Genomic DNA, 25,528 nt, shown 5'->3' with positions numbered 1-25,528 from the left:
TAATCTGGGCTGGCTACTTGGTATAATTCTACAAGTGTTCAAATCTTTTTTCATTACCAAGTCCTATGTAGTCTGGATCTCATTTATTTAAATTAGTTTCTGGTGCCATTTTCCCCAGTGTACAGATCCCGAGGGGAGGTGAGAAATGTTAGCTTGACAGGTGCTCATAATCTTTTTTTGTTTCTTTATCAAATCTGTGCACAGTGTAGGTCTTGTATAAATTTCTTCTGATGTGTGCCCCAATGTGCTCACAGAGTTTAGCAGGCAGGGAACAGAATATATGTTATATTACCCCTTTCCTCTGGCTTCTGTACTGGTTGCCAGTTGTGACTTGACAGGTGACAAGAATTCAAAATCCCTTTTATCTGCTGACACCTTATGCAGCCAAGGCTCCATCTATTTAAATTAGTCTTTGCTGTCCTGTGACCTAGTGTGCCCACTGAGGTCATTAGTTGAGGGCTGCTAGATGCTCCCATAATCATGCTATTAACATTTTGCTGTGGTCCAGTGGAATCAAGTATGTCCAGTGAGGCTTCCTATCAGAAATGCAAGATCCATAATTGCATACCCTATAACTATGAAAAAAAAACAAAAAACAAAAAAAAACGAGATGGGCACAAAACTACAGAAAGTCCCAAAGCTCAACCATTTTTTTGCAGGATTGCTTTGTCCCCTCTGTGCTCAGTGCACGCCTGTGAAGTCTGAGACCTCTGTACCTCACTGTAAGGGAAATAATTTGAGCTACTGCAGCCTTGGATTAAGTACTTATTTGTAGTCTGTCTCCGTCTTATGAGAATTAAAGTTTTGTTCTTCAGAATTTTGTCAGGACCCCACCCCCTCTAATTTTGATTACTGATGTGTGTAAGGGTGTTTTAACTCCAGAGATGAATGATAATGTCATTTGTTAATAATGTTTACATTTTTTATTTTATTCAAGTGTCTTTTTTTTGTCTTTTTCTAGCTTTATTGTGTACTGCTGTTATTTGTTTTGATATATACAGTGTTTGGGAACCAAACACTTAAAAATTCTAGCTAGGACAGTGGTTTTAGCTTTGAGAACTTTGATAAGATGGGATGATTATAACTATGAATATTTACTTCCCTTTGTTTATTGCAGGTTTTGAACCAGAATGCTCTCCCTCTTTTTCCTCACATTCCCCTTCAGAATATTTTCATGCACATTCAAATAAAATGTAATTAAAAACATTAAAAATTGAACAGGACTGGCCTTATGGTGCATGGAAAGTATATTCCCAAGACCACCAGTGAATCAAGTATCCTGGGCACTATAGGGATGACAGCCAAAGTGTTCTTTCTCTTTGGAGTAGTCTGAGATTCTGCCATTGTGCATTTGCCTCCTGGTACAGAACATGTCACATGTGTGACATGATGTTGTAAGTTGAATGTACATGGGTGGATGGACAGAGACTAGAGTTCATGCACTATGTATTTGGTTCAGGAATTTTGGGAGTACTGCTAAGATTGTGTATGTCCCTGCATTTTAGATCCCCCATTTATAAGAGTGTTATTGATAGGGAGAATGAGCAAACACATGATAGCAATAAGTAGACTTGGTGGGTATCCAAGAACAGAGTAGAGACATAGTATAAAAGAAAGTTCAGTAAATAAAACATGAATGACCAGATTCTGCTGCATGTATTCTTTTAGTGCTTATGTAATTAAATAATAATTGTCAATACAATAATGTCATCATCAGTGCACAAAGTACTGTCTTTTCAAATTACAGGTTCATCAGTATGGTGAAGTAACTAATGCAACTTATGGTAATTTGAATAACTGTGTCCATGAACTCAATGACTGGCTGAGGAGCACAGCTGAAACACTGGGGACGTACAGAACTAATGAGTGTGAGAAGGAAGAGCTGAATGAAAGGATTGCTGCCACGGAGGTAAACTAACAGCTAAAGAGTTTTGTGATCTATCTCTAACAAAGAAAAAAGTACAGCTATTGAGATGATTCAAGCTTTTATTTAATATTATTTCTGCACAGTAATTGGTGTTTATTGCTGTCTTTATTGATGCAATAGTCCATTCGTTTCAGTTCCTTATTTCCCACTTCTGCATTATAATTAATAGTTAATTCTTAAAAAGCTCTGATTGCTTAACCTAGAGTTGCAATTTCAAGTCTTTTATGGACTCCAGTGTGTTGTTGGCATTGTGCAACACAAAACTGTTTGTTTATGCAAGTGATGATCTGCCACAGTCAAAGTCAGACAGATAAAATACCAATACTACCAACTGAAGTGAAACATTACATATATTATTGATTATCAGGTTATTGCATTTGATAGCTGGGAAGGTCTGACACTGTTGTGAATGTGTTTACTAGATGCCTGAGGAGGAAAGCTTCACACAACAAAGTCTGTGGATTTGCAAGATATATTTAAAGTAGAAATTCCATTGCACATGCCAATATATTATTATAGTGAAAGCAGTGACATTAAAAAATATGCTAAGTGCAGTCTTAGATATCTCTTATACCAATACAAGTTATCAAGCTTTCGCGCGCATGCACGCACACACACACAGACACACACACACACACGCACACACATTTATGCACTTGTGTGTATGTATATTTATCAATTTATATATAAAATTATAAATACACACCGATATGTACATAAACCAAATCCATACGTGTACATGAAAGTTGTGTAGGAGGGTTAAAGAGTTTAAAGAAGGATATATAGAGTTGTATAAAGAAAAGAGGGCAGTGCAGGTAGGTGATTGATTACAAAACCGAAAAGTGAGACTTGTTAGAATAGTGATGTTCTTTTGGAAGACATTTGCTACTCTTGCCAGGCCAGATTCTAGTTACACAAGCTAAACCCCTTTCCTGATTGCTGTTCTACCTTCTGGAGAAATAAAAGTGAGATAAAGATGATTTTTTTAAATTTTAGTTCTGAATTTATTGTTGTGAAATTGGGAGTGTGGATGTTGGTCTAAAAAGGCCTTGATACTAGAAGTGAGGAGTGGTTTCAAAAATAATTTTCTGTATGCTGTTGGGGATTCACAAGGACTGTGGGACTGAGGAAAGCCTTTGTTGTATTCCAAAGAGTATAATAGTTTGTCTTATTTGTGTGTGTGTACAATAAGGTGATTTTAATAGCCAGTTTGAGATGAGTGGGATGTCTGATTCTAATAGCTGTTTGGTTACACTAGGAATGTATAGACTTGATGTGTAGACCAATGGGGGTGATCTTCATCACCAGCAAAAAGAATTGTAAGTTTTTGAAGGCCAATGCAGAGCCTGCTGTGGATAATGGAGAATAGGAGAAACTATGAATTAAAGCACTGTGGTCCATAAACGTTGCAGTGTTAGTTATATTTTTTTCTGTTTTTGACAAACACTACTCACCAAGCTGAACATCAGTGAGTTAAGATCAACGATTTAAAGCATCCTCCACTGATCCCTTAGCCTCTGGTATGGTAACAGATTTTGTGCGTACACTTTATTAAGGTATGATCTTTTAAAATTATGTTTAACAGTATTAAGTTAAGTAACAGTATATTTGAGTTTAGGAGTTATTTTATGTTTACTAGAGGGTTATGGGGGGTTTCATTGACTTTGTTTTGTGTGTTCAGCATGTTTAACGTAACATTTTACATTGCAGTGAATGGAACATGCAGTTTGCATTTCAATTTATTTTTTTACTTTGTTGTTTTAAATTAGGCTAAGTATAGATTTTGTTGAATAGATTGTTCTAGGTGGTCTAGTACATTTTTGGGTTGTCAGCAACTATTTTGTGTATGCAGAAGGTAAACTTTATCTTTTAGGGAGTAGCAAAAATATGGTATCTTTAGGTGTATTTTAACAGTTATAATGAAACCTTTGTTTTGTAAATAAACTGTTCAGGATGTTTTCAACCTTCGTAATGTTAAGTTGTCATTTGGGGAATTCTTCACATTAGACTTTCTCTAAGCAAGCTCTAGTTTCAACATGGAGTGAGTTTCTCTCTTTTTCTCTCTCTCACACACTCTCTCTCTCTCACTCTCTCTCTCTGTCTCACACACACTCTGCTGTCTCACTCTGTCTCTCTCTCTCTCTCATTGTCTCTCTCCCTCTCCCTCACTCTCTCTCTCAATTTCTCTCTCACTCTGTCACTGTCTCTCTAACTCTATCACACTCTCTTTTAATCTCTCTCTCTTACTCTGTCTCTCTTTCTCTCACACACTGCTGTCTCACTCTCTCTCTCTCACTCTGTCGCACTCTGTCTCACTCTCTCTCTGTCTCTCTTACTCTCTCTCTGTCTCTATCTGACTGTCTCAATCTCTGTCACTCTGTTGCTTACTGTTTTTTTCTCTTACTCTGTCTCTCACAATTTCTCACTCTCACTCTCCCTCACTCTTTCTTTCTGTTTCTCACAATCTCTCTATTTCCACTATCTCTCACTCTCTCTCTTAGTCTGTTTTACTCTGTCACAATCTCTCTCCCACTCTTTCTCTCTCTTTCTGACACACACAGACACACACACACACACACACACACACACACACACACACACACACACACACACACACACACACACACACACACACACATACTCTCTCTCTCTTTCTGTCTCTCTCAGAACGCCATATTGAACCAGCTCCTTCTGTACTTTGATATTTCTGTCATGGGCAATATTGGTACTGACTACTAGAAAAAGTGCTATTTTACAAGTTTTGATGTGAGGAGAACCTTCCACAGCGACATTTATCTAATAATCCTTTATGCCTTTTCATGCCTAGCACTGCTTGTCAATCAGAATAGCTGATGCTCTGTCACATCCAATATTTGTACTAACAATGTCCCAGCCATTTTGAAGAAGGTACACATACTTCCTCTTCATAAGGGAGGACCCTCTGCTGACTACTCCAATTTCAGACCAATTGCCATCCTTTTGCCACTAGCTAAAATATTAGAAAAGTGTATCCATTCCCAGTTACTGCAACTCCTTACCATAAACAATTTTTTCTCCCCCATACAGCATGGATTTCATCCCAACCATAGTGCCACTACTGCCCTGCTTCACTTTACTGATACCACTAGTAAATACTGATGTTATTGGTGGGTCCTGATGCAGAGAAAGCATTCAACAGGGTAAGGTGGGATTTTATGAGTAGGACAATGGAAGCATTTGAATTTCCTAATGCAATAATAAGGTTAATTAGAAGGCTATATGAGGGATTGGAGGCAAGAATCAAAGTGGGAGGATTCCCCTCTGATGAACTGTGTCTGAAGAGAGGAACCAGGCAGGGGTGTCATCTTTCTCTTTTGTTATTTGAAATTTATTTAGAACCACTGGCAAATAAAATAAGGGATTTAGAAATTCAAGAATATAATTTGCGTGGTGTTCAAGAAAAGTTGGCTTTATTTGCAGATGATGTTATTTTGTACCTGAATGAACCACAAATGGACATCTCTGTGTTGTGGAATATTCTGAGACAGTTCCAGTTTTCGCAGGTTATAAAATGAATGAAGATAAAACAAAGGCTATAGCTGTGAAATATGTACGCACACATGAATTGGTCCAACAATACCCATATTTATGGGAACATGATAACATGAAGTATGGAATAAAAAAAATCAGTTATGGCAGCTAAGCATATGTGGGAAGAGACTAAACAAAAGATAATACAAAAACTGAGAAACTGGAAGCTCTTGCCTAAACACGTGTGTAGTCCCTTTAGTTTTATAACCCGGTCAGCCATATTTTTATCAACCACAGGAGAAGTTGTGGACACAGTTAAGACTGTTATACGTAACACAAGCAGAAAGTTACAGTTCAAAGTTCAAAGTGATGATGAAACGGAGGGGGGGAGGATGATTCAGGAAATATGGAAAGAATGGGATTTTGGACACAGATCCTTAAGGAGAATAACAACAGTCATACAGAGTATGATATTCATAATATACTAGAAAGTGTATTAAGAACTACGTCAACAAGGTAATGGAGAAGGGAGATTCTCCTGATAGGAATGATTGCAATTATTTGTGCAGAGAATAGAGAGCAGGGGGCTGAAATTTACTGGAGGAAGCTGGCAAAGGAACCAAGGTATTGGGAACAAAATAATTAGAGGAGGAAAAGTAATAAAATGGGAAGAGGCCAAGAAGACATTTGGATTGCAGGCCAGTGATTGCCTTTCCTATCAGGGATTGATGTCAGAATATAGAAAAAAGAAAGGAATAGAGGAATCCTAAATGAAAGACCTTCACTGATTGGGGTTTTAATTGAATCTAGAACAACAGCTGCCGTTAAAGAGATAATTATTAGGGTATATAAAATATTGCATGATAACTGTAGGAATCAATTAGAAGAGGTCAGAAAGACTGGGAAGCAATATTAGATATGCAATTCACAAAGAAATAATGGAAGAACATACAGTATGTATGTCTCCCAAATATGCAACAAAGTGTAGAGATTTAGGATATTTGCTGGGAAGTGTTTCCATAGATACCTTTATATTCCAGGCATATTCCAAAGGCTTTTTCCTCGGGTAGATGGCGAGTTTTGTTAGTGTGATTAGGAAGAAAGAGGTAATTAGGAACATACGTTTTGGAAGTGTAATGAGTTGGCAGACTTTAAAAATTCCCTACAGAGTACTCTGTAAGGAATACTGGGTGAGCAAATGAGTGTAACAAAGGAAATTATTTTTTGAGCTGCCTGTGATACAAGATCTTAATTGCCTAGACATAGTTAGGCCTTGTTGAGTTTAATTTGGGTGGTTTCCAAAACAGCAATTACTTGAAAATGCAAACCAAAATCTAAACCAACTGTACTTGAAGTTGTGAATATTGTAAAATGGGTAAAAGATCAGGAAGTGGTATCTTTAGAAAACGGTAGGAGTAAATTACATAGTTGTGTCTTTCGGCTTTTCCCAGTTAGGGGTCGCCACAGTGGAACGCCAGTCCGCTAATGATTGGTAGTTGATTTTTACATGCCGAGTTACCAGCCCTGACACACAACCTTCAACGAAGGTACACCCATTCATGCATGTCTCCACGCAGAAGACGCTCTAACTGAGAATCAAACTGGACAGCGTCTTACTGTGAGGCAACAATGTTAATTACATAGAAAAATGGAAATTGTGGGAACAATACAGCCTGATGTGGGAATTGTGGGAACAGTGCATGCAGAAGAGAAGAGAAGACAGGAACTGAGTAATTGATGTAGTTTGCTTAGACTATAGGATATATAACAGTATATGTGGTGTGTCTTCTTTTTCATCTGTTCCCATTAGGGGTCACCACGGCGGATCATTTCCATTTCTTCCTGTCCTCTGCATCTTGCTGTGTCACACCAGCCACCTGCATGTCCTCTCTCACCACATCCATAAACCTTATCTTAGGCCTTCCTCTTTTCCTGTTACCTAGCAGCTCCATCCTTAGCATCCTTTTCCTAATATACCCAGCAACCTTTCTCAGCACATTACAAAACCAATGCAGTCTCGCCTCTCTGGCTTTGTATCTAAACCGTCCAACCTGAGCTGACCCTCTAATATACTGATTCATAATCCAGTACATCCTCGTCAAACCTGATGCAAATCTTAGCATCTTTAACTCTGCCACCTCCAGCTCTGACTCCTATCTTTTTGTCAATGCCACCGTCTTCAACCCGTATAACATAGCTGGTCTCACTACCCTCTTGTAGACCTTCCCTTTCAGTGTTACTGGTAACTGTCTGTCACAAATCATTCCTGACGTTCTTCTCCACCCACTCCACCATGCCTGTACTCTCTTCTTCACCTCTCTTCCACACTCACCATTATTCTTAACTGTTGATCCCAGGTATTTAAACTCATCTACCTTTACTAACTCTACTCCCTGCATCATCACCATTCCTCTATCCTCCCTCTCATTCACACACATATATTCTGTCTTAGTCCTGATGACCTTCATTCCTCTCCTCTCTAGAGCATATCTCCACCTCTCCAGGGTCTCCTCAACCTGTTCCCTACTCTCACTACAGATAACAATGTCATCTGCAAACATCATAGTCCACAAGGGCTCCCGTCTAATCTCATATATCAACCTGTCCATCACCACTGCAAATAAGAAAGGGCTGAAAACTGATCCTTGATGTAATCCCAACTCCACCTTAAATGCATCTGTCACTCCTACCACAGACCTCACCACTGTCACACTACCCTCGTACATATCCTATACCACTCTTACATACTTCTCTGCCACTCCAGGCTTCCTCATACAATACCACAACTCCTCTCTAGGCACCCTGTAATATGCTTTCTCTAAGTCCACAAAGACACACTGCATCTCCTTCTGACCTTCTCTATACTTCTGCATTAACATTCTCAGAGCAAACATTGTATCTGTAGTGCTCTTTCCCAGCATGAAACCATACTACTGTTCACTAATCATCATCTCCCTCCTTAACCTAGCTTCCACTACTCTTTCATATAACTTCATGCTGTGATTGATCAGTTTTATCCCTCTGTAGTTACTACAGCTCTGCACATCCCCCTTATTCTTAAAAATCAGTACCATAACACTTCTTCTCCACTCCTTAGGCATCCTATCCATTATATGTGATGTGTAATATTTGTAAATGTGAACTTGTTAATATGGTTTGATTACTTTTATATATATATCTCAAAAGTAATAATTCAATTAAGGTGTTAAAAAAAAAAACAGAAATGCCTAAAACCTCGTGTCATCCCTATTCCTATACCTGTCCAAAACATTTAGCACCATCTGTCACCATAAACTATTACTAAAACTCCCCTCCTTGGGTCTTTCCTCTGCCTCCCTCTCCTGGTTTAACAGCAGCCTAACAGACAGAGTACATGCAGTCAAATGGCAGCCAGAATGCTGACTTCTACCTATTATGGTAGGAGTTCCACAAGGTTCCATACTTTGACCCCTCCTGTTTAACATATTTATAAAGGGTCTACACACTGCTTCCAAGCTTGCCACTCTTGTACAGTATGCAGATGAGTCTACACTTATCTGCACAACCACTAATCTACAAAAAGTTCAAACATTTACTCAAAAATCCTTTATGTCCAGAATCCTGACTAGACAACTCACAACTCCTGCTTAACCCCCCCCCCATCAATGAAACTTCTAATTTTTGTTACTAAACATTCTGTTAAAGAAAATGTTTTGTCAAAATCACTTCATTAAATAATACACTGATTACGCAGGTCCCTAATACTAAACTCTCCAGTCACAATTGATGACAACCTAAAGTCTGACCTACACTTCTAAACTATTATAAAAAAAACACCAAAAGCTCAGCCTCATATGTAGAGCAAAGCCCTGCCTAACAGACAGAACCTAAGAAACTATAGTTAAAGCTTACCTTCAGCCTACCCTGCTGAATGCTTCCCCAGTCTTTACTAACCTACAAATGTCCACACAGACAAAGCTGGAGCAATGCTACCATAAAACAGCTCACTTTGTTGCAAATCACGCCTTTAGAACTCATCACTGTTCTGCCCTTAAACTACTTAATTGGAGTAAACTCACTATAGTCAGCTAGGACTATCTCGTACTATACCACCCCAATAAGTGTCCAGCAGTAAAAGGTACCACCTTACCAAAGCTCTTCTCCAAAAGCAAACTCCTCCTCTCCATCACTAAAGCCCAAAATGCTTTGGGAGCTTCCTTATACTCAAACTCTGTAGCTACCCTCTGGAATGCCTTTGTCACATGCTCTCTGGCTTCTTGAGAACCAAGAGGCAGTCAAAACACCTAGAAATCGGCTCTCAACATCCTGACTGTGAAGCTGTGCATCTCTGCTTTCTTCCTCCTCTTCTACATGTCTATATGTCTACTCTCTTCTACTCTGTTAGCAGCTGACACTCTGTCTTCACACACTCCTTTTACCACTTATTTCATTTATATCTCAAAATTAAGTCAATATCTTGCTATCTATCCTATGTAAATAACTCAGCACTTTGTATTTTGGCATCTGTCCTACAGTATAGTTGTTTATTTAACTATATCTGTATAGAGTATAATTAGTATAAGAAGCCTAAATACTGTATATAATAGCTACTATTTTATCTACTTTCTACATTGTAAAATTTATTTTAATTGTGTTCTTCCTGATATTGTTGATATAGCAACTTAAAAGATTTTGATTGTACTGCATGTACTGGAACTTATCTTCCCAGGCTTCCACTGAAAAGAGGCCTTTGTGCCCAGCTAGACTTCCCCGGTCAGTGGTTTACGGAAATGTAAAATAAATAAATTGGAGGCAAGACTCTCACATAAAGACAAATCTAATGCCAAACAGGTTGTCAGCACACACATACTTCCCACACTAAATAAGGATACAACACATAAACCCACATATGTGGAGGTAATCGCTAGTAACTTACCAAAATATCAGAGGCCTCCCAAATGGAAACCACTTACACACACAACACTGCACAAAACAATTACAGCACATTATAACACACACACACACACACACACACACACACACACACACACACACACACACACACACACACACCAGTATCTCAGCAAGTAAGCCCATCAGATGTAACACTACAAAACCCAATGTATCATTCATAGGTGATTCCATTGTGAGACACACGGATGTTCCCCTCATCAGGCTGAATAAGGAGCGGGTTACAGTTAGCTGCCTGTCAGGATTCATCAAGTCACTCAACCAGAAGTACCAGTATGACCCGTCGTAGTCCATGTGGGGGTGAGTGACTTGAGACATACCTCAATAGAATATATAAAGAGAGACATGACTGAGCCTTAAGCAGCATTCTACTTTCTCCTGGGATGATGCCACAATATGAACAAACAATGATTGAATTTAACAGTTGGCTTATTTTTCTGGTGTCCGTACAAGAGAGAATGAACTCATATATCATCTCCACTATAGCCAGCTCTGGCTGGGCGTAAAGACCCCTTTTCAGTGGAAGCCTGGGAAGATAAGGTCCAGTACATGCAGTATAGTCAAAATCTTTTAAGTTATTTTATCAACAGCATCAGGAAGAACACACTGTAGCATGTAGAAAGTAAATAAGATAGTAAGACAGCCTGGGAAGACATGGCTGACAGGCCAAGCTGCTTTGCCAGAGAGGGTCTGCACCTGTCTCCACTAGACTTTTGGATACTGGCAAAAGCATTAGCCACCTCTTTTGTACCTTTTTTAAGCAGTGTCAAAATAAACAACCTCCTAATGTAACAAAATCCTCCTTAGATAAAGTCAAGGTACTGCTGCTTAATACTAGGAGTCTAAACAAGAAACTGCACTCCCTGGAAGCACTCCTCATTTTGGAAGATGCTGATGTCTTTACAGTCACCCAGACATGGTTCAAAGTTGCAGAAAGCACCCTGGCCATGCAGGGCTACAATGCTTTCCATACATTCAGACCACAAACTGAGCTGAAAGAACCAAAGGAGGTGTATCCGTCTTCATTAAGGATAAGTACACTTCAAGGCTAGTCAAACAGTATGATTCCCTTGAGCTTCTCCATGTCCAGTTAACTGTAGGCAAAGCCCTCTATCACATCATAGCTAGCTTTAGGTCCCCCACCATGAAACAGAAAAAGCATACCACATATCTGGACTTACTGGAGTCACTTGCTATACAACCCATCACCTTACTCATGGGTGAGTTTAATTATCCTACCATCGATTGGGAAACTTACATGACCACAAACATGCTGCCTCAGAGGTTCTTGGACTTTGTTAATGCAAATACTCTATAACAGTTAGTGAGCACACCCACAAGAGGCTGAAATGTCCTGGACATAGTACTTACAAACATGGGAAAGCATTGCATCCCAAATGCTCCCCCCTCCCATGAGATGTCCTGTCTGGTAAGATCGGACCATAAATCAGTCTCATTCAATGCAATTATAAGACCGGATACCCCATCAAGCTCAGAAATGCTTAAAAAATGTTCAAAGACATATTGCCTCCTACTAAGTGATGGTGTAAGAAGTTTCAAAGCCCCCTCAAACACAGATAACATGGACTCCTATACAGAGGTGTACCCTAATGCTCTGTATAACCACTAAAGCAGCTGTATAGAATCAGATGTACCATAATGGATTAAAACCAGGTCTTGCAGAAAAAACAAGCTACCCTGGTGGACCCCTGGTATAAACAGGCCATACAACAAGAGAAAGAAATTAATGTCCAAGAACAAGAGGGAACTGGCTCAACAGAGGTAGAAATCCCGCTCTAGCTTAAACCAACAAATTAGAGATTGTGTCAAGTCCTCCAAAGCTAATTACAAAACAAAAATAGCCTTCCTAGCTAATGATAATCACAAGGCACTCTTTAACTGCATCCTAAATCTAAAAGGGAATACACAGGTATGAGCTGAACTGGTTGTGGATGACACCACCCATACTCAACTGGAGATAATAGCCAACCTGCTAACTGACAGATTTGGAGCAAACTTCACTCCCCAGTCCACTCCAGTCATCCCCCAAAGTATACCTGCTACCATTCCTCAGCCTATTATCTCAAGAGAGCAGGTCATCTCTGCATTCTCCAAGGCCATAAATATGGCATCCATAGGACTAGACAACATTCCAGGTTGCCTTTTAAACAGCTTAAAATATGACATAGCAGATGCACTTGGATCCCTGTTTAACCACAGCTTGTGAACTGACAATGTTCAGACATAATTAAGAACAACAACAGTAATTCCACTGCACAAAGGTAGACCATTAACTGACCCTGGAAATTATAGGCCTATAAACTTAACTATCCTCATCTGCAGGGCCATGAAAATAATCATTATGGACCTTATTAACAAGGACATAGGTAATATTCAAACTCTGGACCCAACCCACTTCTGATTCATTAAAAGTAGATCATACCTGTTAAACATGGTTGACTTCTTTGAGAAAATCACCAAGGCCCTGGACAAGGAAAAGACAGTGCATAACACCTACCTTGACCTAGTCGAGGCATTTGACACAATCTGCCACTCAGGTTTGGTAGAAAACTCTCCCAATTGGGAATTAATCTCTACATTACCAGATGGGTAGCCAACCGTCTCTCTGGCAGGACACATACTGTCAAAGTGCGTAATTTCACCTCTAGCAAAAGTATTAGAAACCCAAAATAAGTGGAGAAATTAAAAAAGGGAAACCTTATTAGCAAGGACATAGGTAATCTCCAAACTCTGGACCCAGCCCAGTTTGGATTCATTAAGGGTAGATCATACTATTAAACATGGTTGACTTCTTCAAGAAAATCACCAAATGCTTGGGCAAGTGAAAGACAGTGCATGGGGTCTGAATTGAGAGAGAAGTCAACTAGCAAAGGAAAGTAGTATTACTGGAATTGAATTTATCCTCAAGTCTTGGTGAGTATTCAGGAGATGGACCCTGTTTTTCACAAAATCTCAGCAAGACGACACTGATATATAGACTGTATTTTATATAACATGTATCATGGACAGAAGTAGGTTAAAAAACAAAGAAATATAGCTGGGTGCACAAGACCCAGGATAAAAGTGTCCAATCATGGGAGGTGCACTGGTGCCAGGACTGGAAAAAATGACTGTGTAGAATCCTCAAGACACAGAAGCTTTCCTACAATGGGGTTAGGCCAGGCCCAGGTGGAGAATGAAACCCCTGTTGTAGAAGGAAATAGTAGCCCATAAAAATCACAAAATTGATAGGCCAAAAAATAACCATAAAGATGATAGAGTGGACTGCTGAGGATAAGAAAGAAATTATGTATCTTTACTATTATGCAAGAAGCCCAGAATTTCCAGACAGAAGATGTACAAAAAGATTGAGAGAAATTAGAAGAAAGAAAAATATTTGCAAAAGAAAAACAGTCAGAAGCTTCAAATAAAAAATTGTGTTCATTAATACAACAGATTTTTGAAAAAAAACATTATATATACTAAGAGACTTGGGTTGTTTGGAAAAAGAAGTGACTGAGAAAGTGCTAAAATATTTATGCAAAGGAAAAAAAGTCAAATTAATCAATACAAAAATGCATCCCCAAAGACATTTAAAGAGAAAAACAGGCAAAGGCATCCAGGTATGGAAAATTTCACAGTACAAAAAATAAGATCATAGGGAATGTAGAACAGAAGATTAATAAAGTAGAAGTTAAAAAAATAGAAGTTGAAGTTATGGAATTCCTGCGAAGTGAAGGATTTGGTGTAGAAAGTCTAACACAGGTTATATTATAGAATGATAGAAGAATGAGTCCCCCAAGTAAGGAGAAATAGTAAAAGCAGGAGACATCTGAAGAAGAAATATGTACATGGGAAAGAGAATGAGATTTAACATGGTGTAATATTTATGCAAAGCAGAAAGCAAACCATCAATGCAAAAAATAGCTGCACCAAAGATATTTGAAGAGAAATACAATCAAAGGCATACAAATATGGACATTTTTACAATACAAAAAATAAGAAAACAGAGGAAAATTAAAAACAGAATTAGTAATGGAGAAGTTAAAGAAATGGAAAGTGAGGTTATGGATTACCTGTGAAGTGAAGTGAAGGATTTAGTGTAGAAAATCTAACTTTGATAACATCACAGCAGGATAGAGGAATGGATCCCCAAATTAACTGTGGAACTTTCTATAGAAAAAGGAAACAGAAAACCAAGAATGTGCCCTTAGTTTAGAAGAAATGATCTAAGAGAAGAATTGTGTGATTTAATAGAGATGGATAAACAATATATATTAAGACTGATGAAAGAAATAGACTACAGAAGGTCAGTAAAACCCAAAAAGCTAGAAGCTTGATAAAACAAATGAACACAGTAATTGTTCATAGAGATTCATGCAATATAACAAAAGTAAATAGGATATGTTACTGTGCAGCTAAATTAATAACAGGTAACGTCTTACCGCAAAAACATAGGGCAGTAAGAGAAAGAAAGGGGAGAAATTAAATGCAAACATCTAAGTATCGAATAGAGAAAACCATAAAGCAAATAAGACAAGAGAGGTCACTGTTAGAAGAATATAGAAGAGGGAACAGATCAACAAAAATACTCCGAAAAATAGATGTGATAAAAGCAATGTGTACTATTAGAACAGATCAGGATCTATTGTGCACTATTACACATAATAAACTAAAAATATCAGCAAAGGCAGAAAAACTTAGAAGATATGCAGATGCATATAAAGGAGAAGTGCAAAATAATCAATTTATTGATGTCCCAAAAAGTTTTTATAGAGAATTGGGAAGCAAGGTGAAAGGAATTGAAACACCACCAAAAAAAGAAATAGATACATTTGGAGAAGTGTCTGTAAAGATCCTGTGCAAAATAATAAAGATGCCAAATGGATAGAAGAAGTAAAATAAAGAATATTAAGTTCAAATGTACAGTATATGGAATGGGATGAAGAGATGTTGCAACAAAGTTAAGAAAAGCACCTAATTGAAAAACCCCAGGCCCAGATGCAGTATCTAATTTCTGGCTAAAAGTATTAACATCTTTACATGAAGATTTAGCCATGAGTATGAATTATGTATAAGAATATCCCTGAACAAACACCAGCCTGGTTAACAACAGGAAAACAATGTTCCTACTTATGAGCGAACCTGCAAACTATCCTAAAATCTATAGGCCAATAACTTGCTTTCCGGTGACATATAAACTATACACTGGAACTGATGCCCACAGTTAGTTTAAAGTCGTATAGAAGAAAACTCAATCATGGCAGTAGAACAAAAGGGTAACACAAGAAAGTCATATGGATCAAAGGATCATTTGTTGTTAAATAAATTCATAATGGAAAATTGTAAAAAGGGGAAGAATCTAAGTATGACATGGCTAGATTACAAAAACGCATTTGACAGTGTCCCACATTCATGGATAAAAGAGTGCTTTAAATGTATAAGATACACCATACAATGATCAGTTATATCACAGTGACCATGAAACAGTGGCAAACTGCTTTGCAGTTAAGCCATGATAAAGGTCAAAGTATTATTTCAGGGATAAAAATTCTAAGGGGGATATTTCAGGGTGACTCTGTCACTGCTGCTCTTTTGTCTTTCCCTTAACCCATTAAGCTGTCTACTTAACAGATTAGGTTATGGCTATAATTTGGCTCCCAGAAAACAAAGTATAAAGACTATGCATCTCCTTTTTGTAAATTATTTAAAACAGTATAGTTCATCAGACGAGGAACTGAAAGCACAACTGGAAATAGTCAAAACTTTTTCAGATGACATAAGAATGTCATTTGGTCTTGATAAATGTTCAAAAGCAACCTTTAAAGCAGGGAAGCTGCAGCACCAAGAAAACATCAGTTTGGGACAAGAATGTGATATAAAAGAACCTGAGCAAGAGGGAGTGTATAAATATTTGGGAATTGATGAAGGATCAACAATAAAACATGAACAAATGCGAATAAAACTTAGTAAGGGATATTTTAGAAGACTAAAATGAATACCGAAAACAGCGTTGACATCTAGGAACAAAGTCCAAGCTATAAACCAATTTGCTATTCTTGTCCTAACTTACAGTTTTTGGGTGATTGACTTGTCTCAAAAGGTATTGGATCAGTTGGCCAGGAAAACAAGAATACTTCATGCTCATCAAATGATTTATAAAAATCAGTATCTACCAAAACTATATATTCCCCATTCTGAAGGAGGTATGGGCCTCCTCGAAATTGATTATATGCATAGATCTGTGACCATGGGACTGCATACATATTTGCTGACCTCACAGGATGCAAACCTAGTGAATGTTTTGAAACATGAGGAGAATAAGTCTAAGGTGACTTCCTTGCTTACTTTAGCAGAAGCATATTGGTGTCAAGCAGGAATGGAAATCAAACCAGAAGTAGATAAAAATCAGGCAGCAGCTGAATGTGCCAAAAATACAAAAAAAAGAATATAAGGAGAGGGATCAGATGAGAAGGCAGGATATATGGAAAATGTATAAATACAGCTGCAAGTAGATAAAACTCTTGGAACAACCTCATGTTGATCAGGACTGAACAAGGGAATAGTTAAGGAGAGGTGAATTTAAACCAAAAGACAAAATGTTAAATTGGCAGCCCAAGACAGTGGACTATGTACACATTGGTTTACAAAGTGCATTGAACATGTGGGAGAAACAGACAAATGTAGGTTTTGTAAAACAGAATTGGAAACGGTCACACATCTTGTTGCTGGTTGTGATATAATCATGGCAGAAGGCATAATAATGTGGAAAGACTGTTGCATTGGAGATTGTGTTAACATTATAGTATCGAAGTAGCTAAAAAACACTGGAAACATGAGCCACAAAGTATTATAGAAAATGATGAAGTTTATACCACCTGGGATCATCCATTACCAAACAGCTGAAAAAATAGATGCAAGAAAACCAGATATATTAGTCCATGAAAAGAAGACAAATGTGACTACAGTGTTTTACTTGCACAGAGACACAAAGTAATAAAATATCAGGGTTTGCAGGCAGAAATGAGGGCAATGTGGAAGAAGGATACCCAGATAGTTCCAATAGTTGTAGCAGAAATGGGTGTTGTAAAAAAGAATTTACAGTCCTACTTAGATATGTTATCTGTACTTGTAACTCCATATGAATTGCAGAAGGAGTCATTACTGGACACATTGAATGTGCTGCAAAGAGCACTTCTGGCTAACATCAAAGATCGAAACAATACTAATTTCATGAACTTGAGTCATATTTTGACTTAGGAGTGGGGGTCCATTCCCGTCATGCTATTAGAAACCCAAAATAATTGGAGAAATTAAAGAGGGAGAGACCTTATTAACAGGGACATAGTTACTCTCCAAACTCTGGAGTCAACCCAGTTCAGATTCTTTAAATGTAGATCGCACCTGTTAAACATGGTTGAATTCTTTGAGAAAATCACCAAGGCCCTGGACAAGGAAAATATAGTGCATACTAACTACTTTGCCCTAGCCAAGGCATTTGACACAATCCCTGACTCAGGTATTATAGAAAAACTCTCCCAATTAGGAATAACCCCCCTGCATTACCAGATGGGTAGCCAATTGGCTCACCAACAGGACACATACTGTCAAAGTGGGTGACTTCACCTCTAGCAAAAGACCAGTCATCAGTAACATACTACAGGGTTCTGTGCTTGGGCCCCTTACTGTTTGGAATTTATTTCTCAGAAGTCCAGGCAAACTTGGATGGCCTGTGGCTAACCAAGTTCACTGATGATTGCAAATTGGGAGCAATCATTGAGTACCCCTGCTATGTTAATATACTGCAGATAGGGCTAATGCAGACAGATTATTTGTGCGAAAGCCGTGGATTAAAGCTAAATGTAAAAAATGCATTATTATTCCCTTTGGGATAGCTGACATCCCTGTTAATTGCATTATAGACAGTAACCCTCTAAGTGTAGACCCAGTGATAAGTGATCTGGGTAGTCAGGTTGATAGCAATCTGAACTTTGACCCCTACGTACGCACAGTAGTAAGGAAATCTTTCTGTGTGTCACATCTTATAAGTAAGAGCATCGCATCCAGATCTAAGGATGTTATAATTCCATTATACTCATCTCTCATTAGACCAGTAATTGAGTACAGTGATCCCTTTTGCATGTACTGCACAATACACCTGCAACAATTGGAGAGACTACATAGGTTTCTCACCAAGAAATTATAGGGTACCAAAAACAAGTCTTGTGCATAAAAACTGAAAGCCTTGTCACTGTATTCTGTCTCCTACAGGTTGCTAAAGGGTGACCTGTGCTTGCCTTACAGGTTAGTCTTTGACCCCACCCTGATGGAAATGGTACATATTCGTAAATCAAACTGCATTCACTCTAGGGATCTTAACCTGGCCTCTAACATGAATAGGTCATGCTGGAGAGATAGATACATCTCCCAGAGACTGCCACTTATCTGGAACAAGCTTCCTGTTCACGTGAAACAGAGCCCCTCCCTGACCCTCTTCAAGCACAAACTAGATCAATGGATAAGTGACCACAAATTCACTCCAGGGGTGATGTCCATGTCCTTCCTGGACGGAGGAAGTAGGTACTAACTACCATAGACCCTTAATTCTGCAAACTTCAGTCACCTAACCACTGACAATTGGGGCAAATCAGGATAAGTATGGCTAAGCTTGTAAAGGGTCTAGGGCTGTTAGCCTAGTGAACTTCTAGGAACATATGAAATAAATAAAATATTAATTTATCCTTGTATTGACTTATTTGTAGAAGAGACAACTGAGGCTTCTCAATTATATGGATCCCTAGAGACAACTTTTATTTTAAAATATTGCCTTTGCATCCTCTTGGCCTTTGTTCTGTTGAAATGCTGGGGTGATTTTCCTACATCCATGAGGTATCTCATGGGAGCCTCAGAAGAATTTCAAGAAAAAAAATATGTAAATATTGCTATATTGATATCTAAAAACACCAAATGCACCAGATGGCTTATCTGCTGATTGTTTTCCGTAGCATGGATTTACCATTTTTTCAGAGTTGCTTGTGATTCTGCTTTAGCGCTGTGATGTAGCTTCCTTCCCTATCACGCTGTTCATCTTCACCATTTCTCAGTCCACATGCCTGTTCTCCTGACGACTTCTCTGGCAGCTTATACTTTGCCCCTATGCTACTTGTATGTCTGTGCATACCTGTGTCTTCCATTACTTATTTTGTTCCTGTTAATCTGTTCCTGGGCTTCTCTTTCTCTTCTTTTTCTTCCTTAACAGCCTTTGTTCTTTTAAAATATTTTAGTCATGTGTAAATCTGTGTAATTATGTTTTAGAAATAATAAAACCTTCTTACATGATTGCTGTTTATCTATCTGTGTGTTTATCTGTCTATCTCTGCATCTAGCTGTCTAGTTAAATGCTAATATCTACCTCTTTATAAGCTTTGATAAATAAATTGTCAAAATGTATGTGTTTGTAACCCAGCTTTGGGTACAGAATAAAGCCCCAATTACACTACAGGTGACCAATATTTGATTGGCAGCTCTGGATGATGGAGATGCCAGGCATGAAAAAGTGGGAGGAAGTGGTTGACATGACTCACCCCTACTGGGAGGTAGACAGGCAATCCAGTCTCCTACACTGTTGGCCATTATAGGAGTGTGAGGGGGGTTATAGTGTATAGCATTATGGTCTGGCTAACACTGTGCTGCACAGAGGTCGGGGGTATTACATATGCATATGGATGCATTCATGCATATTCGTAGGTCAGTATCCACTGTAGGCATCACAGGTACCCCTGGTAATTTGTTAAGCCAGCGTGGGCTTGGGTTCCCACTGTGTAAGACAAATCACTCCTAGAACCCAGTCTTGACTGTCCAGGGAACAAATGGACATATGGCTGTCACCCTGGACAAGAAGTGGGGAAATCTAGGGCTAATGACTTACTTTGCTAGGGAATGAAGGAATCAGGCTGTTGCTGAAGATAGAAACAAATTGGTCTGTAGCATTCTGGGAGGGGATCTTGATTGTCTGTAGGGCTAAAAATGATCTTGTATACTGTATTACTATTAACTGCTACTTTGTTATGGATTTTTTAATACTGGCTTGTATTCCTTGTGGTTAACACTAATTAATCATCTGTTCAATAGAGTTTGTAGAATATACGCAATTGACACTCAGTGGGGATTCTTCCTATACCTATGCAAAAGTGGGTGATGAACAGTTGGAATTTCTTGGTTAACAGATACAAATAAATAAATTGGCAGGGACATGAAGTCCAGCAGATAGACTGGCTTTTTGGTTCCAAGTAAAATGGGCAGAATATTGGAAAAAACAAATGGTTGTACATGATATGCAAACTGTATTTGCCTTTTTTGTGTTCATGGAAAAGACTTTCTTTTAACAATACAAAAACAAATAGTGGAAAAAGGTTTGAGCCAATGGACATATACAACCCAGGCATGAATAGCATGGCCCTCTTAGAGAAGGGATGTACAGTCTAGGGTGGGAATTGGCAATGCGTAATGGTCAGAAGACTTAGGAGCCTTGAACTTCCAATGATTCCTATGGTTAACCAGGGTTGCACACCTGATGTTGAACTTAACATCCTAATGCTAAATACTGGTCCTTGTGGCCCAGAAATCTCCTAGTAATACCTCACTCCTATAAGGTATCAAAAATAAAATCTGTCACTATAGTTTTCTTTCCCAGGACAGAAAACACTTCTGCCTGTCTTCGCCTAAAGCTGACTGGCTGCCATTTGTGTCTGGAGCTGTACAGCATTAAACTCATTGGATTCTAAGATGATTAATAATCCATATTGTCCACCACTAGCAGAAAAATACCATTTTAGGAATCTTTCCTGTTCAGCATCATTTCAAGATCCATCATTCTGTCAAATCCTTTGCATAAAAAGGGCCTTTTCTAAGTTAGTGCTGCAGTAAGGAACACTCTGTCACAAAATTAAGAATAATCAAACAAGTATGTGGAGTTTAGAAGGAAAGTTTGAGAACATATTGAGAAGATTATAAATGTTAACTGCTTTTGTGAAATGAGATGGTTGTTTTTGGTTCATCGTTGAAAGATTGCTACATGCTTACACTTCTTTATTTTTACTTGATAATTTTCTTTTTTCATTTTTTATAACTCGACTTATTCCATCTCTCTCTATCTATCTATCTGTTTAATTTGAAGTGATCTCTTTTTTTGTCAATACACTTTGGCTGAAAAAAGAGGTGGTTGCCAATTGGGAGACTGCACAATCCCAGGGGCTGGAAATGGGACCTTTCCTCAAGGACTGGGCAATCTTGAAATGGGACTAAATAATTAATAAGGGGTGTGGGGTGCAGGGGACTTGCCCCCCTGAAAAATGCTTTTTTAAAATTTGCATGCTTCAAGGAATAACCCCAAAGCATGTGTAGAAGTGTTTTGATATTTTTTGTGGACGTTAATGCGTCAGCATTTGAGATGTTGTCAGTTTTTCACTTCAGCAATTGCCACTATACCTATATGTGCATGCTTTTTAATTTTATTGTTCTCATATTGTCAGTAAAACTTCTAGGGCGGCCACGGTGGTGCAGCTGTTAGCGTTATCGCCTCACAGCAAGAGGTTCAATCCTCGGCTGGGGTGTTTTGTGGTCGCATGGGTTTTCTCCAGGTGCTCCGGTTTCCTCCCACATCCCAAAGACATGCTGTAGGTGGAGTGGACACTCTAAATTGGCCCTATGTGTGAATGCATGCATGTGTTTGCGTTCTGTGGGAGGTTGGATGCCGGGCTGGCAACTCAGTACCGTAAAACTCCACTGCCAATCATGAGAGGACAGGTGATCCGCTGTGGCAACCCCTAACTGGGAAAAGCCAAAAGAAGAAGATGGCCAGTAAACCTTCTTTCAGTAAGTCCCTGATCTATACTTTCAAAACCATTGTATGGTTGACATCAAATTAATTTTTTATTAATGGGTAAAGTCTCATCAAAGAGAAAAAAAGCCACAGATTACCATAAATGTCATAGTTGACTATGTTCCAGATTACCCTATAGTGTTTTCTTGCTAATTGTAAAATACTGAGCCAGAGGATGTATCAAATCTACTGGCTGATAATGTCCACTCCAACTTTATCCTGCTTTCTCCCCGTGATAACTCTCTAGATTTGACACCTCTCAAGATGTAACCCCAACTATAATTATCACTAGGGAATAGGTTCTCAGTGATCTCTAAAAGGCCAAAAGCACTGCATCGATGGGTCCTAATAATGTCACAGGATTCCTCCTAGATAGCAGGAAACATGACCTGAAGGGCCCACTAGAATGATTATTTAACCAGAGCCTCCAAACAGACTTTTTGTCAAGTGAATGTAGGACTGCAGCTGTTATCCCTCTGCAAAAGGGCAGGCCATCTACTGACCAGAGTAATTACTGACTAGTCTTGTATGTAAAGCCATAGAAAAAAATTATTATGGATATGATAAATAATGACATTGAAAATCTTCAGACACTGGACCTAGTCCAATTTGATGTAATCAAGGGCAGATCATGCCTGCTCAACCTGATGGACTTCAAGAAAGTCATCAAAGTAATATATTTATTTATTTATTTATTCAACATTCGTTAACCGTGAAAGTCCGACTTATAATGAGCCAATTTTCAGCGGAGGTCTGGGGAGAAACGCTCCAGATGCATGTCTTTGTAACATTGGAGGAAACCATAGCATCCGAAAGAAACCCATGTCTTTGTAACATTGGAGGAAACCGTAGCATCCGGAAGAAACCCACACGAATGCCGCGAGGACATGCAGACTCCACACAGAAGGCACCACAGCCGAGAATCAGACTGGAGAACCTCTTGCTGTGAGGTGACAACGCTACCGCTGCACCACTGCACCGTCCGTAAATGAGGGCAAAATGGTGCATATGGCCTACCTTGACCTGCCATTCTACATCATACCCCACTCGAGCATTGTAGACAGGCTCACAAAATTAGTTGTAAACTCCTACATCACACACTAGACATTCAGCTGATTTATAGATAAGTCCCAAAAAGTCTACAAAAAGGACAGTCACTAGCAAAGTTAGCAAGTGTTTGGTGCGTCATCTTCTCTGAAGAAAAGTCTAATGCTCCTGGCCTCTGGATGACCACATTCACAGGTGATTGCAAACTAGACACATTCATCGAATCCCCCAAAGACATAGTTACTCTCCAAGAAGGCCTGATGCAATCTAATAACTGGTGCCAGAGTCACAGCCTAAAATTCAACGTAAGAAATGTATAATAGTAACCATGGGTATGACAGCCATTCCAGGATTGGGCTTTTGTGAATTCAGTGTTTAACACTGTCATTTAGAACAGGTAGGGTGTATCGCCATACTAGAGGCACTCAAGGTGAATAAGTAATGCATTCTGTCTAAGCAAGGCAATATTTGCCTAGTCAGTGCATGTTCTTTTATCTTTTGTTTTTCGCAGGGATATGAACCTGGCTGTCTTTATAATGAACAACTTTACTTTTATTGTAATAAGTGACATGGGAGCTTTAAGAAACACTAATAGTGGTATCTTGGAATTAAAAAGGGAAGAGAATAAATATATTTACATAAACACAATAAATAGTAATATGTGGTTGGATTTATAAAGAGGAATGAAAATCTGAATTGACTGGAATCAGAAGCAAAACAGTGAATACAATTTGTGAAAAATAAATCAAAGAATATGTATTAACAATGATGTACTGATTTAAGAAAATTACTGCAAACAACATTGATAAATCCTCCAGTTGTAAGAGACAAATTACAGGGAGCAAATACAGACAACAGTACAATTAAGAATTAAGTGGCCCAAGATCATACATCTCAAATGTCGTTGATTTTGCAGAATGCTCATGGTTAATCTTACTTTGACCTGTATCTCATAACTTCTCAGGTAATGGTGACAGAATGCTCATGATTCTCAGGTAATGGTGACAGAATGCTCATGGTTAATCTTACTTTGACCTGTATCTCATAACTTCTCAGGTAATGGTGACAGAATGCTCATGGTTAATCTTACTTTGACCTGTATCTCATAACTTCTCAGGTAATGGTGACAGAATGCTCATGGTTAATCTTACTTTGACCTGTATCTCATAACTTCTCAGGTAATGGTGACAGAATGCTCATGGTTAATCTTACTTTGACCTGTATCTCATAACTTCTCAGGTAATGGTGACAGAATGCTCATGGTTAATCTTACTTTGACCTGTATCTCATAACTTCTCAGGTAATGGTGATTACTGTTAAGTCTGTAACGTGATAGTTTGCACGTGCATTTTCTAAAGACTAGTAATGCAAGTTAATGCAAAACGCCTTATTTTAAGTGCATCACAGTGCTATATAAAAACAAAATGTTTTATTTTTACAGACTTTGTGGCACAGTTATTTAACAATTTTGCTTTCTCAGGAATCCTTGAAAATGTTGAAAGGTTTGCCAATGTGTTATCAATTAGAAGGTGGTAAAGATTAACATTTTAGGACAGAAAGAGGCTATGGTGCAGCAAAAATAAATGTCCCACTGTAAGTAGGTGGGTAGTACAAGGCAACAGTACCTGGATTTTGTCTCCTGCTGTGAGCCATCAATCACAGGAGCAAACAGTTTGTCTTTGCCACTTTGACAGATACAAAGGGGAGGTATTTAGGGGAAGGGGAGATGAGTTTAAGGACTACAACTCAGGCATAACAAAATAATGCAAATTGGCCACTTTAGACAGAAAAAGAAGTAACAGGCATTGAGAATACTGTTCTCTGTGATTATCCCTGCTTGTCTTTTAAGTAATCATAGAAAAGCAAGAAATGTAATTAAATCTGTCTGACTGAAAGAAAGCAGGGTATTGTGAAAACACATAAAGTCAGTGCATTGACATGAGCTTAGGGGCCATGATGTAGTATTTTAAAGCCAAACACTGCATTGTGGGATGCCTAAAGGTAGACTAAAAAATCAATATGCCGGACCCCATGTGGGCAGACTCTGGAATGGCATTTAAAATATAAAAAAAAAACAGCACACAGAGTCCAAAAAGTGGTGTTAAAATGTAGGAAATAAACATGTTTTTCAGTCTGTGGGTGCGTTTCTCCTTTAAGGGACTGTGTGAGCCAAACTTCCATCTGATAAGTACCCGACATCTCACTGCACCTCA

At 38.6% G+C, this 25,528-nt stretch overlaps 1 protein-coding gene across 1 annotated transcript in view; it reads left to right on the top strand.

Annotated features, from left to right (window-relative positions):
* The window catches only part of SYNE2 (spectrin repeat containing nuclear envelope protein 2), a 3,814,665-nt gene that overhangs the window by 1,518,983 nt on the left and 2,270,154 nt on the right, over window positions 1-25,528 (top strand). The window contains exon 45 of the mRNA XM_044073561.1: window positions 1,748-1,909. Coding sequence (XP_043929496.1) covers window positions 1,748-1,909 — 162 coding nt within the window. The remainder of the gene's footprint in view (window positions 1-1,747; window positions 1,910-25,528) is intronic.

The sequence above is a fragment of the Protopterus annectens genome, chromosome 6.part0 (genome assembly GCF_019279795.1).
Source record: "Protopterus annectens isolate FY-2018-M chromosome 6.part0, PAN1.0, whole genome shotgun sequence".
In the NCBI taxonomy this organism is placed as follows: Eukaryota; Metazoa; Chordata; order Ceratodontiformes; family Protopteridae; genus Protopterus; species Protopterus annectens.
The sequence above is the reverse complement of the archived record's forward strand: the minus strand, read 5'-3'. Positions and strand labels throughout refer to the sequence as shown.